General features: G+C 43.2%; 2 protein-coding genes and 3 non-coding genes across 5 annotated transcripts; 4 read left to right on the forward strand and 1 right to left on the reverse strand.

Annotated features, from left to right (window-relative positions):
• Positions 1-1,049: 1,049 nt before the first annotated feature.
• LOC116939877 (protein RIC-3-like) lies at positions 1,050-10,850 on the reverse strand. The gene is made up of 6 exons (XM_032948840.2): positions 9,820-10,850; positions 6,537-6,748; positions 4,946-5,012; positions 4,257-4,356; positions 3,567-3,688; positions 1,050-2,916 (listed from the first exon to the last, which is right to left on the reverse strand). The coding sequence occupies exons 1-6, from the start codon at positions 9,941-9,943 to the stop codon at positions 2,501-2,503; spliced, it is 1,041 nt and encodes a 346-aa protein (XP_032804731.1). The 5' UTR covers positions 9,944-10,850; the 3' UTR covers positions 1,050-2,500.
• A 234-nt stretch (positions 10,851-11,084) lies between these two features.
• RPS11 (ribosomal protein S11) lies at positions 11,085-17,825 on the forward strand. Its single transcript, XM_032948841.2, has 5 exons — positions 11,085-11,148; positions 13,112-13,243; positions 13,908-13,983; positions 15,366-15,495; positions 17,616-17,825. Exons 1-5 carry the CDS (start codon positions 11,134-11,136, stop codon positions 17,737-17,739), a joined length of 477 nt encoding a protein of 158 aa, XP_032804732.1. The 5' UTR covers positions 11,085-11,133; the 3' UTR covers positions 17,740-17,825.
• On the forward strand, positions 12,469-12,563 carry LOC116940123 (small nucleolar RNA SNORD35). The gene has a single exon (XR_004402498.1). It is a non-coding gene; the product is annotated as a small nucleolar RNA SNORD35 (small nucleolar RNA).
• LOC116940121 (small nucleolar RNA SNORD35) lies at positions 13,518-13,613 on the forward strand. The gene has a single exon (XR_004402496.1). It is a non-coding gene; the product is annotated as a small nucleolar RNA SNORD35 (small nucleolar RNA).
• On the forward strand, positions 16,448-16,542 carry LOC116940122 (small nucleolar RNA SNORD35). The gene has a single exon (XR_004402497.1). It is a non-coding gene; the product is annotated as a small nucleolar RNA SNORD35 (small nucleolar RNA).
• Positions 17,826-19,359: the final 1,534 nt, after the last annotated feature.

Consider the following 19,359-nt stretch of genomic DNA (forward strand, 5'->3'; position numbering starts at 1 on the left):
TACGTTGCGATTATGGCTTTATTTTTGGTGATTTCGAAAACATGTTTTTGTTTGGACATGTTTGTTTTGTTGTAGTATGGAGTTAGACTGATGGCCTTAATCTAAGTTTTCTTGTGGTTGTTGTTGTTTGACTTGCATCCCACTGGGATTTTTTGCACACAGCGTTGGTGTATGGTGCTTTTTTCAGGAATATTTTGCTGTTTTTTTCATGGATTTTCTGTTTGCACAGTCACATAGCCACTTTAAGATGTTTTTCTTGTTCGTGTTTTTGTTTTTTTGTTTGTTGTGGTTGCACCCGATTCAAGAGCCGAATGGCTCACAGGGCTATACCAAAATAAAGAAACTGAAACTCTTGCCGAGCTCGCTCCAGATCCAGCTCTGTCATCCTGGGCTTTTTGCATGAGAATGGTCCCTGGCCATCCAGCCATTGTTCCACTGACACCACTAGCTCAGAGGGTGGAAGACTTCAGACCCTGACACCACAACCCAACTATGAAGGTTATTCAAGGTTAACCTGTGGATGTAAATTTTTTAATCGAGACAACTGTTAAAAGCATCCCAGATTACTTAAAATGTGTGGAATGGCTACATCTGGCAACTCTTGTGAGAACTAACATCAAAGCTGCACAAAACACTGGGTATTTCCAGGATGGCTGTAAATAGTGCACCATGTTTTGTGGGACAGTGTTGAGTAATGGAGTTTCTGGCAAAGGAATATCTCAAAACAGCTGAAATTTACAGGAAATTAGCTGTACACTTTGCTAATGAGTTGTGCTAAAGTAATACAAATGCATGAGCCGTTATGGGACGGTGAACAAGCTTGTGTGAAACCCAAGTTAAACAATTAGTTTAAAATATATGTATCTGCATCAATGTGGAAACCATTCCGACTTGATAAGGTGATTAGATCATTCTGAAGATAAGTAGATATCCTGAAATGGATGCGCAAATATCGTGATCGATTCTATGCTTCTGACATGATGGCATTACACGCTGATGGTGCACTTGTGTACGCACAGCATTGGAAATAACTTGGAAAATAGAACAAGTTCCATTCATTCCACTTTATTTTCCAGAGAAATGCAGATTGACCTTGAACAACTTGCATCCAGATTCTTAAATATTTCCAAGTGCTCAATTGGATTGCTTGGCATAAATGTGTTATGCACTTGCAGTTGGATTGCTGTTGTATCTAGTGGCTTTGACTTGCGCTGTCATATGTGAGCGCATTGTGGCGATGTATTGTAGGCGCACTCTTACATTCTCCGTTGTGAGCGAGTGTTCTGCAGTAAGTTCCATTTGCGCTGTAAAGACTGTAAACCAACGCTTTTTGTTACTGGAAGTAGGTGTCGTGTTTTATTCTGCATAAATCATTTGTATTTACGATATGATTTTACAAATCTCTACAAACTACGGTACAACCACGTTCAAAAGTAACCAGACAATTGAGAGCATGCATGTTTAACCATTATTGGTGAATTTGTTGAAAACATATAAATAGCAATAAACAGATGAAAATACAAATATGCATGAATACAAAACATAAATAAAACCAATTTGTACAATTTATTTTTTACATACACCAACATTTGAAACCATTGGCGAATATAAGAAACGGTTCTCGTTTGATGCAAGATAGAACACTTTGAAAACGGAACCCTCGCTTTCATAGTAATCAACGTAATGAAAGAGAATCAGTTGCGTTGGTGGATTAGGGGGTAATGTGTATTCAGCCAGCACCATCAACGTCCTGGGTCCAAGGCGTAGCTGAATAACCAAGGCAATATAGGTTCTCAAGTGTATAGAGTTTGATGGTCTCACCCCATCACCAATAAGCGCACAATAAAGCCTTCATCAAATTAATTAGATTTTGCACTTGATATGGCTTATCCCTGCTCTTCGGGATGTGAACGTTAGACAGGACACAAAGAAAACCAATCATATAAACTTTGTGGTTATGTTAAGCGGTCTACTGAAGGGAGACAGCAAGTCGTTTTATGCCATCTGGGGTTCTCAACCAACAAGATGGGATACGACAATTTCTAAATGGTTGCATGATATCCCACAACTTCTCTTCGTACCTTGACAACAAGAAGACAATCGGGCCAAATGGAAGAACAATATACAGTGAAACCTCAACTATTCCCACTAATTGAGGGGTCCCTTTGCCAAGAGTAATGAGAGTAATATAATTTGGAAGTATTGTTTATATAGGTAAGATGTTACCTCAGTAACTGCACTGAGTATTTTATACACCATATTTATATTTTTACAAAAACATGAGGAAATTAAATAGAACGGGTGATTTGCAGATATGTTTTGCAGGGTTTTTTTATGTTGGTTTTAAATACAAAAATAACATGCTGTGCTATACAACTGTTAACTGCAGTTAGATGTGTGAATAGTTGTGTGAATAAATGAGGTTTCACCATACATAATTATTAACACTGAAACGTATTGCCAGAAATATATTTGAGGCCCACCAAGACAACACCGTCCGTTACATTTTCTCCATGCTCGCCGCGATCCTTTTCCTGACTCCACTCGTTTGCCCGTCTGCGTGCTGTTTGAACTCTTCCCCACTGCCATCACGGCCCTCGTCAGTCTCGCTGGGTCCTCCGACATTGGGTGACATATTTTCCCCTTCCATCTCAGACGGGCCTCGAACGCCAGTGCAGTGCGCTGTCACGTGACTCTGCTCATACCCTGCATCGCGATCCTTCGCATCCGCATCGTTGCTCTCATCACATCGATCCGATTTGCTGGTGGGGCCCATGGTTTCCCCAAGCTGTGTGTGACCGGTCGGTATTTCTGTGCTGCCTTCGGCACAGACCGCAGTACCAGCTTCTTCCACCGATGGGGAGTGTTCACCTTCTGCGGCAGCTTGGTGTCTTGGACATTCACCCCCTGCCGAGTCTGCAAATTTGTAATAAATACAGCTCATGTTATTATGTAATCAATAAGGGATAGAACAGGCCAGCGAGTCATATGTGAGCACTTCACTAACTTTAATGAGTGCTATAAACACTCAATAATCAAAGAGTGCAAATGGAAATGTAGAGGGTTAGATCGCCTAAATATATAAATGTGTCATTAAACCCGCCACCACCCGACACAGCCAATTAGTAAGGTTTGTCACGTAAACAGAACGTGTCAATTCATTACTAGTACAGCACACCCGGTGTGTTGGAGAGCCAAGCCACAACATTTACAATCTGAGTTCGACGTTTCGCCAGTAATTACAACTAGCTTCATCAGGCGACAGGTTTGTGGAGAAGTCCACCTGTTTAATTCCTTATTTAGAGGCGTAGATGTGGGGACCACACTTCTGCGCGCTTGCGCAAAATGGGGGGGGATCAATGAGTCAACGTACATTATGCATGCGCATTATGGGAGCCCCTTTGGTGGTATCAAAGACGTTGGCCGCGATAACCCCTTGAGCCATGAACTCCCCACATTACAGACTGTGGTGTGTACAACTCCATACAGGTCTGTTAACATCGTGACGTTTTGTGAATTTAAGCCGTGTGCAGTGTCAGCGTGGCAGTAATGTGACGGTCACTGACCGTGTTGGGGGTGCGTGCCGCCCCCAGGTGAATCCACACCGGCGAAGTCGGTGCTTTCTCTAAGCGTGCGCGCGATCTCCTGCAACTGAGATAGCAGTCGCTCTTCTTGCTCACCGCCACCTCTGCCACGCACACACACACACACACATGGTCGGGCAGTTAAGCCTTACAGCTCCGTAATTGTCCATTGCCGTGATCTCATATGTTCTTATTACGAGTACCACAACAACTAAGGGATCACTCAAATTCATCAACATGCATCACAAGTACACAGTGTGCTGGAGGAAAGGGAGTGAAACATAATACAGTGAACTCTCCATTATCTGGGGTAATGGGAGGGAGGGATGGCCCGCATGAAACTAAAACTTTTGTATCAATTAGGCTATACATCTACATGTATTGCTTGCTAGAATGGGGGTGAATATGTAGAATGTGTCATCGGTTTTTACTGCAGCTTGAAAGTGATCGGTTAACTTGCTGAAGTGGTTGCAGACAAATGAGCATCAAGTTGCTGACCCTCGCAGAGTGAGGAGCAGTTACTAATTAAGCCAGCATGAAGTATGGTCAAATAATTCCCACGACTCACCCACCATGAGGCGAACCTCATTTAGCAGTGGATTAACAATGTACACATGCACATACAAATACACAAAACACTGAACTCGGGTGTAGGATTGCTGATGCAAGCACCTGCCATCGGAGAAAGGCCCCACTACTTTAGAGGCGAGTTTTTCCAGTGCTCTCTCCGTGTCCTCCAAACGCTGCTTCAGCTGGATGAGCTGGTGTTCACCTTGAGTGGGGTACAAAGCAATGACAACAACTATCAACCACCTCATCATCATCACCATGATGTGAAGGTGCTGTAATATGCTATGTTTAAGCAGGTCGCATTGGCATGTAAACAGTATGCTATGGTAATCCCACGCAGAAATTAGCTGGAAGCAGCGGGTATCAATCCATTGACCCTGTGAAAACTGCCCACTAAGCTACCCAATGATAATTACCCTTAATTCCAGTCACAATTAGTGTGTGTCCAACAGCAATGGTGCCATCCAGACGTAATTATAAATGGTTTAAATTGAAAGACGCAGCATTATGCTCGGACAAAGAAAAAAATAAAGAAAAGCAAAAGCAGAATTAAATGCTGGTGGCTTCATTCAGTCCAGAATTCCAGCAAGAATTGAGGATTATATTTGAGAATCCCCTAGTTTATTGCAGGTTCAAAGAAAATGTAGGAATTTAATCAGTGTGCAGTGAAATGAACAAATCTCACACACAATCACACCAATCCCTGCTCAGTGACATCCAATAAACTGGCTAGGCATGTACTACTATATGAGAATGCACAAGAGCATGAATAGATGGTGAGATTGACTTACTCAGACCACTGCCGCTCAAACACTTAACCGGTTTCTTCGGTTGTGAACTATCTTTTCTCGTAGTAATCTTAAACAAAAAAACACACATTCATGTTATAAACTGCTAAAAGAAACTTACATCATAAACTTATATTTAACACATCCTCAAATACAGGTTATCATCATAACTTGTTGTCCGTGCTGTTAAACTGACCTCACAGGGGGTTTATTACTTCCGAGATGAGCATTCAAAGCCAGCCTATATATCAGTTTAATGTCCTTTATTTCATCAGGATAGAGCACAATTACTTATTTCGTTTACCAGGAAGATATGGGCATCATGGAACCTCCTTTGCCAGTACCAAAATATGAGAATAGGTTTTCCCCTTTTTTTCTGGCAACAAAACAGGTGTTAAGATGTTAAAACACCAAACTGAAACCTTTTACAAGAAATGTCAGCATTAACCACAATGCTTGTGGTCAGAATGCAAACAAAAAACACACTCTGATAATATATGTGGCATTGTCTTTTAAACTGATTGGTCCACACCAGAGACAGCTTTCTTTTGAGCCTAGTCTCAAAACGATGTTAGACCAGATGACGCCAAAAGGCGTACACAGCACAAAGACAACGCAACATCAGAGTAATGAGAGCTCAGGGGGTGAGCAGCTACATCATGGGACCTCCTTTGCCAGTACCAAAATATGAGAATAGAAAGTGATGCAACAGTCTGTATCACTCCACAAATTAATTTATGGTTTGGAAACTCCTCACGGAAATTACTGTAAAGCTGGAGTCAACCTAGTCCTTCAACCCATCACACCTAATGCAATTAGTGTAAGTTGGTCAAAAGTCAACAGCGATTTTCTTGTGGGTAGTATGTATCTTCACCGCAGCAATGTCGAATCTATTCCACTGTCTCTGGGCCACCAATAGACATGGGCAATGAGCAATGCCTATTTGAACTTGAAAACATGTATTGTTGATCGTAACAATTTCCTTGCGTATTTTTGTTTGGACATTAAAATATTAGAGGCTGATTGTCGGAAAACTGTCCCAACATACCCATGGCATACTACTACTTAACAACCTGGGCATATAGCAAAAGAAGGTGATGGAGTGAGGTGGTATCAACAGCACTGCCCATGATAACCTCATGACATAGTTTTAAATCGATTATGGGTACTGAACCACTAAGTGCAGCCTGGCTCAAGTCTCCTACCAATTTCCACTGGCACATCCGATCCATGCCAGTGTGGGGCCCTCACGGTAAGGGTGGTTTCCCACTTGCAATTCTCCATGCCGAGCCAGAACCAACCCGTCTGGTAGCTGGCCTCACATGACATCTGAATCTGGCTCGGGGCCAAGCAGGGCAAGAGTCGGGGATAATGACATATTCACTGCACCATATCCATGCATATTGACTTTCCTTGCGTGCGATTTTGGCGGCACAGCTCAACATCTGCAGTGGAAAAAACCTGGCACCTCCTGAGCCATGCCGGACAAGCTCGGCACAGCCCTGGCACAACTATGGGTTTTACAATGGAAAACAGGTATAGGTTAAATGGCCAGCAGCCGCCTAACGACAGACCCACAGTCCACAGCGAGCACCTTGAAGAGGATGTACACGACGTAGATGAAGATGCCCAGGCAGTAGACGGGCAGGACTTGCCCCATGATGCTGCGGTTGCTGGGGGCGGGCTGAGAGTTTGCATGGTGACGAGCGCGTGCCTCGGGGATATGGGAGCCGCCCATCCGGGGCCGCTCGGGCTGAGGGCCGAGTGGGCGCTGTGGCGTCTGCTTGGGAAATTGACGCGCAGCTCCTAAAATTGTCGAAAGGGGAAAAAAATCACCCTCGGTAGCTTTATTTTGCCTCAATTCCAGAATCACCCAAGTGTTAAGGAACTGGGTTAGACTGAAACCAAGTCTGTCTCCAGGGCCACCTGCTTTGGTGTAATCAAACCCATCCATTACGATGTCTATATCATGTGTATATTATCTGATTAATGTTTGTATTTCTGCCTCACAGTGTAATTCTAAGAATAGATCGCTACATGCTTATTTGAGCACTTTCAGCTTTTACTCCAATGTATTTATCAATGGCCACGTTTGTCATCTATATGTGATAAAAGCCAATCTGCAATAATTACCAACTTTTCATTTGCTATGTTGCTTTTCATGCAAGTTCCTAATTCCATATGCAATCCATACTTCTCTTTCCTGCTTCTTTATTTCATCGTGTTGATCCTGACCCAACCTCAATAACTGTCCTAGGTATACATATTACGATGTGTTTTTCAGTTGTGTGCCACCCATAGATAGCTTTCTCTGGTTTTGCAAACTTGTTGTGCATAACTATTAATCATATTCATCTTCACTGAAGTTATTATGACAAGCAATGGGAGCAAAAAAGCAGGAAAAAAGGAGGTTGATGATTTGCAATTTACAATTGGCAGACCTTGGGGAGAAAGATGGAACCATAACACATGCTAGAAAGAAACTCTTGAAATTATCAGAGAACTTGTATGTACATTTCTAGAGCAAAAACATTATATACTAAATCTTTATTTGAAGCTTTCATGACCGCAGGAATCCATACTCTTTGGTTCTTTCGGTAAAGTCACGTAGGTATAAAATAAAATTATTAACTAGCCTTTTGCCCGTCCAAGGACGGGTGTATTTCAGTAAATCTGGCAAGCGAAAAGCAGACCGCGACGTGATATATTCATTGTATCAATTCGTGTGCAGTTTGTAAGGGCGCGGTGATTGGGGGGGGGGGCGTGACTTATTTCATTTAAAGGTTATAATCCCTTGTTGATCACGTCGTCCTTTTTACTTCGATGTCTCAATAGCGTGACGGAGATCACGTGACGTGAGGGTTCTGCCTTTGTAGTGAGATCACGTGATGACGTGAGGGTTCTGCCTTTGTAGTGAGGGTTGTGAGTTGACGCTGAGGAGGGGGGAGGAGGCGCCTCGGTCCTCATGTGTAGTGACGTCAGCCGCTAATGATTATGAATGGTGGGGGGTGTCCATTTCGAGGATGTCACCTTATAATGATTATTGAGGGGGGCTGTTCGATGTGGAGTGACGTCACCTGCTCATGATTATTAATGAGGGGGGCTGGTCGACGTGGAGTGACGTCACGAGCATTGCACACAGACATTCTTGGCTCATTATAGTAGGTAATAATAATGGGGGGGGGGGGGTGTCCATTTGGAGGACGTCACCTGCTCATGATTATTAATGAGGGAGGCTATTCAATGTGGAGTGACGTCACTTGCACATGATTATTAGTGACGTCACTTGCACATGATTATTAGTGAGGGGGGGTGGGAGTGTCCATTTGGAGGACGTCACCTACTCATGCATATTAATGAGGGGGGCTGGTCTATGTGGAGTTACGTCACGAGCATTAAGGACAGACATTCCTAGAAGGTATATACCAGAAATCAGAAATCTAGCTAATTTTCTGATTTGAAGAACAGCGCCCTTCACAGTGTGGAAAAAATTAAAATTCCTGGTCTACACGGTAACACATTCCTGCGGAGAGGGCTGGTAGGAAATTTTGAAGTGTTTTTCTGCTAAGGGGACAGGACAACTTCACCGCATCAAAGGGACGATGGACGGGGCCATGTACCGTCAAATCTTGGGTGAGAACCTCCTTCCCTCAGCCAGGGCATTGAAAATGGGTCGTGGATGGGTATTCCAGCATGACAATGACCCAAAACACACGGCCAAGGCAACAAAGGAGTGGCTCAAGAAGAAGCACATGAAGGTCCTGGAGTGGCCTAGCCAGTCTCCAGACCTTAATCCCATAGAAAATCTGTGGAGGGAGCTGAAGGTTCGAGTTGCCAAATGTCAGCCTCGAAACCTTAATGACTTGGAGAAGATCTGCCAAGAGGAGTGGGGCAAAATCCCTCCTGAGATGTGTGCAAACCTGGTGGCCAACTACAAGAAACGTCTGACTTCTGTGATTGCCAACAAGGGTTTTGCCACCAAGTATAAGTCATGTTTTGCAGAGGGGTCAAATACTTATTTCCCTCATTAAAATGCAAATCAATTTCTAACATTTTTGACATGCGTTTTTCTAGATTTTGTTGTTGTTATTCTATCTCTCACTGTTCAAATAAACCTACCATTAAAATAATAGACTGATCATTTCTTTGTCAGTGGGCAAACGTAAAAATCAGCAGGGTATCAAATACTTTTTTCCCTCACTGTATATTGGTGATGGTGGTGATGGTGGTACTGCTGCTATTGGTGATGGTGATGGTGGTACTGCTGCTATTGGTGATGGTGGTGGTGATAATGGTGGTGATGGTGGTGGTGATGGTGGTGGTGATGGTGGTACTGCTGCTGTTGGTGATGGTGGTGGTGATGGTGGTACTGCTGCTATTGGTGATGGTGGTACTGCTGCTATTGGTGATGGTGGTGATGGTGGTACTGCTGCTATTGGTGATGGTGGTGGTAATGGTGGTACTGCTGCTATATTGGTGATGATGGTGGTGGTGATGATGGTGGTGGTGGTGATGGTGGTGGTAGTGGTGGTGATGATGATGATGGTGGTGGTGATGGTGGTACTGCTGCTATATTGGTGATGATGGTGGTACTGCTGCTATATTGGTGATGATGGTGGTGGTGATGATGGTGGTGATGGTGGTGGTGGTGATGGTGGTGATGGTGATGATGGTGGTGGTGGTACTGCTGCTATTGGTGATGATGATGGTGGTGGTGGTAATGGTGGTGGTGATGATGGTGATGATTATGGTTGTGATGATGGTGGTGATGATGGTGATGATGATGGTGGTGATGGTGTTGATGATGATGGTGGTGGTGGTGATGATGGTGATGATGATGATGGTGGTGATGGTGGTACTGCTGTTGCAGTCGTCACCCTGGCCGGAGTGAGGAGGAGTCTCTCGCGTCGCCATGGGCACGAACACCTTCACTGCGAGCAGCGAGAAGCAGGCGGCCACGCAGCACAGCACGGCCACGCGTCGGAACCCCGACTCGGCCATCGCTTCCGTGCAACAAAATAAACAACAATCAATCAATAATAACAACAACAATCACCGCTACGGGGTCCCGCACTGAGCACTCAACCACATACAGGGCCCACAGCTGTTACGGAGATTACGTCACGTCCGCCCCTTGCAAAATAATAAACATATAATTTAAATAGACATACGCCGCGTGATTACAACATTCGTGGTAGAGAACTATTATGAGGGGGGGTTAATTAATGTTCGGGTAGGTAGTAGATTGGAGTGGCCGCATTGTTCGTAGACATTGCGAGAGGTGTCAACTGAATGCGGAGTGCAACTGCGCGTGGCTTATGGTCATCGGCACAGCACCCGGGATGCTGAGGCTAAGCAGGATCGACTGGATAAGCACTCAAGATTATTGCGTGTGGGAAGGACCATTGCATAGCAGGCAACGCGTACGGTTTATCCCCTATTGTTGTACGGGGAAACTGAGTGTTCAGGTCCATACGGCGTGCAACCGTTTCAATATTTGAGTCCCCCCCCCCCCTTTGTGATGGAACATTGTAGGATGAACGTTGAGATGAATGTGGGGCACGGGGTGACCAATCAAGCGTTAAATGGTCTGTATTAAGGTAGGCACTGATTAGGGGTTGTTGTGACCGAAGCGTCAACAGCACCGAGAAATGTGCTGAAACATAAAGGCACTTGCTGAATGGAGAAAGCCTGCGAATGATTTGGGGGGGGCGGGGTGGGGACCGTAATCTTATCAAGACACGGAGGCGCGTCCGAGAGACGGAGCGACGAAATGAATGATTAAATCGTCCCGTGTGTGCAGGAAGCTGCACTGGAGCAGGCTCGTCGCGGAGGGCTGCTCGTGGAGAGAGACAAACGCGGAGGCGTCCATCCAGCAGCGGATAAGATCGCGGCCGACGTTGCTGCCGATGACGTAATTTCCGGCGTCCGTTGCCCTCCCGGAGTACGTTTCTACGTCCGTTCCGTTATATATTTATTTCAAAAATAAATATAATAGAACGTATAGCAATCGCAATATAGACGTAATGCGCTGCACAATTTTATCCATATATTTTTAAAAAATATTCACAAATGTTGTTTTTAAATCATGAATATTAATTGTTTGTGACGTAATTCCGACTTCCGGCCCCTGCGCGCGCAGTTCGGGAGACCCCGCCCGTCCCCGCTCTCTTTCCGCTCTGCGCGGCGCCATGGCGGACATACAGGTGGGCTGTTCGCCGCTCGCTTCGTCCTCTTTTCTCATAAACCACGAGCGCCTCGACGCCTACATTACAACGAACATTAAGCGCTTAACGCAGCTCCGTGTGTGTCTCGGTCGCGGTTAAAGTCGCGAGAGCTTAAGAGCCCCGAGAGAGGAGTTTTCGACGCTTTCGGGGCCCAAGGCTGCCGTAGGAGCACGCCGCTGTAGGCCTAGCCGTAGCCGCGGCTTAAAAATGTAACAGGTCGGGAGAAATGTACAAGAATAGTTAGACGGGGTAGCTGTGTGAGGAAGGAAGTTGCGGTTAAATACCTGTGTGGTTAAAGGTTGTACGTAATGTTTCAGGTGTAGGCGATGTAAAGAGTTGAACGCTTGCACGTGTTGTATAATGAAGCCATTGGTGGGCTTGGATGTTGATTTACAGTGGCCATCATACCTCTGCTTTAATAATTATCTGTATGAAGCCAATGTTTTATCTTAAGGCAGTGATGTACATGGATGTACGTTAAACTATTGCTTCTAGTGCTTTACAAGCACCCTGAGCCTTCGTTAAAATAGTCTTCATTAACGCAGCACTTCAAGCCAATGTACTGTACTTTAATGTTCTGCATGAAGTCTTAATGCATTGTAAGTTATGAATGGGCAAAACATTATTATTTCATAAATGCACGTGCACGATGGACACTAGTTATTGCATTCGGAAAATTGGCCTAGGGAAGCGTTCAAAGTGAATTGATCACGACTCGTGGTGACTTATCAAGCCAGTGCTTAAATTTGCACTGACCTCAGTTTTGTTTCGTTGCCGATTTCATTTGCCACGTAGGCCACTACCGTTCGCGTTTAATTCGGTTTCGACTAATTCATATCTTGAATTGTGTTGGTACCCCTTGAATCGGTGCACGACACGTTGAACGTCGGCTTTAGATTGCGCACGTGGTTGATATGTAATGGTCTTAAAGTGGGTCGTTGGAGTAAGCAAATGTACTTCGTCTGCATTCACCAAGGCTTCATCAATTGCAGTAGTGTTACGTATTAATATCGGATGGGAATGCCACCACCCCCTCAATGATATATTTTTACAATAAGTGATAGCTTTTAGGCCAAAGGCAATTGCGAATCTGAATCCCACAAACAGAAAAATAAGTTCAGTAAACCACAAGTATATTGAGGGAACTGCTAATTTCGGAAAATCGGATGGTGTCCAGTACAGTAATGTAGATCTATTCAAATGCCCCATCTTGACTTTGTAGTCTTGTGCACGTATTCACTTCAGATTTACAAATAAGACACATTTTGGTTACTCGTCCATTGTGGATCTCGACGTGGCTTGGTGTGATGATTTTCTTCTCACGATGGTCTTCTGAGCACCTTTGGTGAAGGAGCTATGCTGAGATGCCTTTTGGCTTTTTCTGATCAAGTCCACGTCCCGTGTCTCACTGCCGCTACTTATAAATCCCTTGGCCAGTTGCCTCATTCGAAATGGTTGAGTACAGTATATTAATTATCTAAATTATTTCTGGTTACCACCCAATAATGAAAAAATAGAAAGGCACATAACGGGATTTTTATAGTCGTATTTTTTGTCTCGCAGTACGCTACATGAAAGCATTTGTATTTATGAAGACAATATATGCTGCTATGTACTTGAGGTGAATTCACTGCGTCCATAATTATTTGAATATGAAAATGTATTTTGACCACCCTAATGCTCATTACGGCGAACAAAATATACGTTTCATATGTATAATATAAAATCCAGTGTAAAGTTTAAACTAAATCTACATAAAACATGTAGTTTCTGTATTGGAATAGAAACAGTGCCATGCTTACTCAAGGCAAAATTGCTTTAGGACAGTTTGCCATCAATGGATCCTGTGTCCCTTGATTGTAAATTAAGGTTAATTATTGAATAGGCATGTACCAGAATCTGTTTTACTTTAACTGACCAATTGCCTGCTCTATAATTTCAGACTGAGAGGGCCTACCAGAAGCAGCCCACTGTCTTCCAAAACAGGAAGGTACTTGTGTCGGGCTCTGCAAAGCAGAAGAAAGTCCAGAGGTACTACAAAAGTGTGGGCCTGGGCTTCAAGACCCCCCGTGAGGTAAGGTTTGCGTCAACCTGTGAATGTCCATGCAGGGGGAAAATGTTTTCATCATAAATAGGGGTCGGCAACCTGCAGCTCCAGATCCGCATGCGGCTCTTAGTGCTGCTTCATGACGTTATTTATGAAGGACCGTCTCGTATTCACATGCATTGTGGCTCTTGAAATTGAGGATTTTACTGAATAAAAAAATGGTTCCTCTTGTTTTGGTCGCCGATGCCTTACAACTTTCCCCGGGGTTTATCTCTGTGAAGTACTGTGCTGTGGGCATGGCTTGATGTGATGATTTTCTTCTCACGATGGTCTTCATAGCACCCTTGGTGAGGGAGCAATGCTGAGACTGCCTATTGGCATTAACTGATCAAGCCACTGCTGTTCCACATGACGTGTGATGCTGTTCTAAACATGTTACCCAGCCATTTAATGAAATAATTTGCTATTAGTTTTTACAATTGTACACAGTATGATGTAAAAAAACCTATGAGTATTTCTTTGAAACCGCAAATATAAATCATATACTTGGCTGCAGTTAGAATTATTAAACCATTAGTTGGCATCAATGTAATTCCAAGCAAAATGCAGCTATTGTTACTCGCTGGGTTGTGGTTAAATTAAGTATTCATGTGACGTGATTATATTACCTATGTTTTTGTATTTGTAACAGGCCATTGAGGGCACTTACATTGACAAAAAATGCCCCTTCACTGGCAACGTGTCCATCCGTGGCCGTATTCTTACAGGTGAGTCCTTAACTCTTTTTACATTTGTGCTGTGTGGTAATAAAAAGTGTTCCTGCACAAATTCCACATTACTGTGTAAAGCAGTCCAGTTTTCTATGAAGTTGACTTCCCCAAAGTGTCTGGTTCCCAAAACAAATCTGCTTGGGTTTGTTTCCATTTTGACCCTGAGCTGATAATTGTAATTGTCCATTACTACTTCAGGGTCTAGTCTTAGCATGAGGTGACTTCTACTGTTGCAGATTTTATTGGCATTTAAGCAAGTGTCGCAACGTGCATCATAAGATAATTTGATTATAACTTTTTACCCAGGAAGCGTCAAAGAATATTAAGACTTTCAGATGTGTCCTGCATTTTAATGTATGGCTAGTTGCTTTTTAAACCAGTTTTTTGCATGTTGGGGGAAAGTCAAATACTTGGAATGAAACATACGCAAACCAGGGGTTAATACTCGGAGGTCCACTCAGATGGGTTAACGAACCTACCTCTGATACCACCATCTTCTTGCCACCCAGCAGCCCAGTGTGTTTGGGAGTCTCACTTGATCCCAACAACCTTTGTCTTTAAAGCATGGTCTTATGTGATGGTATAAAATCTTGACACCTTGGGAAAGTGATGACAACAAAAATGTGTTTCTCCCATACGATGATCATTTATAAGGAATTGACCAAGCAACCTAATACTGAGCCCTCCAGGAAAAGTGTGCCTTATTCTGGAGTATTTTTTCAGTTGCAAAATGTTTTTGTTTTATAGCTATTCATACTCTTGTTACATGCTTGGGATTCGCACCAATAAAATAATCGCATGGCATCATTTTATCAGTGCATGATGCTTATTGAGGTATCCAATTATGTTAGTCCCGAGTAATTGTTTTATAATAAAAACTCGGCTCTGATGTGGCTTGGCATGATGAGTAATTCTCACGATGGTCTTCATAGCACCTTTGGTGAGGGAGCCTTGATGAGACTGCCTATTGGCATTTCCTGATCAGGTCACTTCAGATTGATGTTCTAATCATTGTACTCTCACTTGTGAAAGGTAACACTAGGCGGCAACCCAGTTCTATGAGTGGCAGGGAATTTTAATGTTGAGACTTGTGTCTTGCAGCAAGTAGGCTATGGGTTATATTCCCAACTTGGGTGCCTTTCTGTGTGGAGTTCTCTCCATAAGCTGTATGGGTTGTTTTCTGTATTCTCTGGTTTCCTGCATAAACTAAAAAACATACCATCTAACAAAAATACGAACAAATTATGCAATTAGGATTACACATAGTAACTTTGCCCTCTGCTGCAAAAACGTTGCAATCATGAGACGTGATAGTAATGAAATAACTGTAAAGCACTAAGCATGCCTGGCATGTTTCAACTATTGTGTGCCTCCCCCAGGCGTCGTCACCAAGATGAAGATGCAGCGCACGATTGTGATCCGTCGTGACTACCTTCATTACATCCGCAAGTACAACCGTTTTGAGAAGCGGCACAAGAACATGTCCGTCCACCTCTCGCCAGCGTTCAGGTTAGTCCTGGCATAGCCACTGGCAGCAGTGTAGAACATGCAGAGGACATTGATGACAATGTCTGGGAGCAAGGGCGACAGTTACAGCCCAAGTGCTGTGGCCTGCATATTTGCGTGGTGTGATGCCAAGTGAGAATTAAAGAGACATCTTTAACTTGAGTTTGAGTTCATACAGAAGTTGCTAGGAATTTCAAGCCAGGATAGTGTAAGCAATTTGGAGATTTGGAATAAAACGTGTCGGGAAACTATTTTATGTCGCATCAGGAATACGATATTTGGATTCCTAAAGTCATGTGTAGGATAGAAGAGAATGGTAGGGTTGCAAAGATGGGAATTAAAGACATCAATGGGAAGACCTGAAGCCAGATAGTTGTACGTTAAAACCTGATGGGATACAGACCTGGGAACGCTTTCATTTTTCAATAGTTACGGAATACATTTTCAATCCATCATGATGGTGTTGGGATTTAGAGTTAAAATCTTGGTCTGGGATTGCATGCCATTTTGTGAGTAGTCAGTCGTAGTTTACATATGGAAGGACTGAACCTGCCATCAGAACGTGTGGTCTATATCTCATGGCAGTCAAAAAAATGAGGATCGTGCCAATGCTGACCAGGTACAAATGTAGTTGGTAATTTTGGCATAGCAACCAAACACTGTTGAAAGATTTTGTCTTAGTCTCCATCAACATTTCCATTGTTATAAATAAATACATTACATTTGCACGTGCTAAAAGGTTGTTAGGGTTCAGAGTAATTTCCAAACAACATACATAGTGGTAGTACACTTTCTTTCTACATATTTTTCCACTCTTGTAATTTTTTTGAAATTGTGTCCCAAGAATGGATGGATACTTGTGTAAAACTTTTTTATGGTGCTTTGTTACTTCCAGAGTTGTTTATTTTAGTCCCGAGTCTTTGTTCAAAAAATAAAACATCAGTGCTGATGTGGCTTGACATGATGAGTAATTCTCACGATGGTCTTCATAGCACCTTTGGTGAGGGAGCTTTGATGAGGCTGCCAATTGGCATTTCCTGATCAGGCCACTTCAGATTGATATTGTAATTATATTTACTCTCTTGTTAAAGACAAACCCCCCCCCCCCAAGCCAGTCTATAATTGTGTGTTAATGCAATAGAAGTACTAGGTGAAACGTGTAGCGCTTATTCTAATTTGTGAACACTAATACAGCACTGATATAATCTGGTCCTAAAGTATGAGTATAAAGTCAGTTACCATTTACTGTTGAAATTGCAACGTGTTTTTAATTGTATTTATTTCGTAAATATCTTAAGGTATCATAATTGTTGGGTGTTTTTATACAGGGCGTTTCAAAAAGATGGACCCAATTTCAGAGATATAGCGACTTCAAATCGGGTCCATCTTTTTTAAATACCCTGTATTATATTCTTGTATTGTTATATTATGTTCAAAGCTGAGTTTGTATTTATAGTGGACAAACTAAATAATTGCACATTATAACTGCTTCGACGATACTATCATGATAATAAAGATTGTGCATATTAAAAGCCATAATTCCTATCATAAATCACAATACAATTTTTTAAATCTCAGATTATTTTTTGGAAGCAACACCCATTTTCTATACAAATTGAAAACAACGAATGCTGGCGGCCACTTCATAGCTGCTCAACGACATATCATTGTGTGCCACAGACGTGTATGCATGACCACAATTGGTATTTGTGAAGCATCTGAATACAACTTTACAAGAAAGGTGACAAACTTCACAGTGCTTTTAAGGAGGGTTGTGATCATGAAAAGCAATTTTTTTCAGGGTTTTTGAAATGGAGGTGGAGATGGTAAAGAAAAGTAGGAAAAATTAAGACCGCAGTACAATGCGTGCCTAATGACACTGGGATAAGGTTGGGGCATAAGTTACGTGTCCTCAATGACTCTTGATTCCATCTTTAACAGCACTTCACATGATTCCCACCCAGTAGGAGTGGTAAGCGAGCCAAGAGATTTTCTGATCACAAACCACAGCCTCCGTCCGAGTGATGACACGGGGCAATAATGTGCGTGCTTGCGTGCAAAGTGTTTCATTCCATAGAGGTGGCTCCCTGTGCAATTTCCTCGTCCCCCATCTTCCTCCGTAGGGATGTGCAAGTGGGCGACATCGTGACGGTGGGGGAGTGTCGGCCGCTCAGCAAGACCGTGCGTTTCAATGTACTCAAGGTCACCAAGGCTGCCAGCAACAAGAAGCAGTTCCAGAAGTTCTAAAGTACACATGTTTACCACCATTGTGCTCGATGGCATGTAGCCTAGATGGCATGCTTGTGGAGCTATCAATAAATACACAGACCAACGGTGCCGTGTGAGAGTCCTCTCTTTGTTGCTGCTCGAGTGCACGGTGCGTGCGATGAATGATGCTGTCGGGTTTTCATGTGGGCGCTGCGCTGTATTTGCTGCCTTTTAATATTTAAAGTCGACAGGTGCTCTGTAAATTGAAATTGACTTTCAAATTACGATGCACAGATTGCGTGAATGGCAATTCCTGGGCATTGTGGTTGGTTAATGGGGGTTTTATAAGCTGTTGATTGTGTTTGCGTGACAGACCATCAGGAATTGTGTTTTGGAAGTTAATTTAGCCATGAGTGCTTCCATGAAACTGAAAAAAGATTACCCGGTACATTGTAAATCGTTGGTAAATAATTTAAAACCTCCCTGGTCAAGTCTTTTTGGAGATTCTTGAGCAGTTTTAACTTAGGAGACTTGTCCTGGGAAGGAAATGGAATCCCATGGGGTAAAACCGTGCCATGCAGATAAAATTACAACCTGTGCTGTACTGCCTACTAAAAGATCGGCGTCTTGACACGATTCCATAAGTCTCAATTGAGTTACGGTTAATTGTTTTTAGACTTCGTTATGGACTACTGATTCAAAATTTTAAATTGATATTTGAACCTTGGCACCAAATGCTCAAATTGATACGTGTGAACGTTCCAACTGCACGGCACGTTCTATTGTGATTGGTAGGTGATGGCCATTGGGCACCGGCATCATTGCATTGCGTATATATTTGAACAGTTGTATTTTGAGTCATGATCGCTGCCGGATAAATCTCTCGAATCTCTGCTACAGTCTCAATCACCTTGGACCTGCACACAAGCTGATGTAATCATTGCATCGCCACGATCGACGACTTGGGACGCAGTCCCTCACTTCGTTGCCACTCGTTATTCTTGACCGTAGGCCAGTGTTCACTCATTTTCAGTGGGTGCCTCTTTCGCCGAGGGCCGCCACATTTCAAACCATTGGGTTTGACAGCATGATATGGGGTGTTTTCACGTTTGTGTATTGTTGGGGGCTGCGAGCCCTTACACTTCCATCGGCCATCCCTTCCTGCTGTGTCCTGCCTAAGCTTGATTACCTTGCTAAACAATCAATGGCGTCTTTAACCTGCGTATGTTATTTGATCCGTGTGTCCCTCGCTCTGTCTCAGTGTTATCTGAAACGTGTATCTTTCCATGCCTCTGCACACCAAGTTTTCAATTTGAACATTCTGAATCCAATCCATTTACAGTATTATGGGGCAATCCCCGTTTATTTTTCTTAATGTTATTGGTATGTTGACTTATACTGAAAAGTTTTATCTTAAAAAATTATCCCCCTCGTCTGCCTCTGGTCATTTTGATTGTGGTCTGCTTTAATACAATAGCTGCTGTGTTTGCCGATTGTCTCCACAACAGATATCTGCAATTGTTCAGTGGACTTGACCTTCGCTTGCTTATCCCGAGACCAAATTTGCCGGTCTCTACGATTAGGCTTTTCTACACGTGTGTGACATACCGATAGTTTTTCATCGTTTTTTGCGTGCGATTAGGAATCCGGCAAAAAAAA

This window comes from Petromyzon marinus, chromosome 7 (assembly GCF_048934315.1).
Source record: "Petromyzon marinus isolate PM22_M1 ecotype Great Lakes invasive population chromosome 7, UKy_Petmar_22M1.pri1.0, whole genome shotgun sequence".
NCBI lineage: Eukaryota > Metazoa > Chordata > Hyperoartia > Petromyzontiformes > Petromyzontidae > Petromyzon > Petromyzon marinus.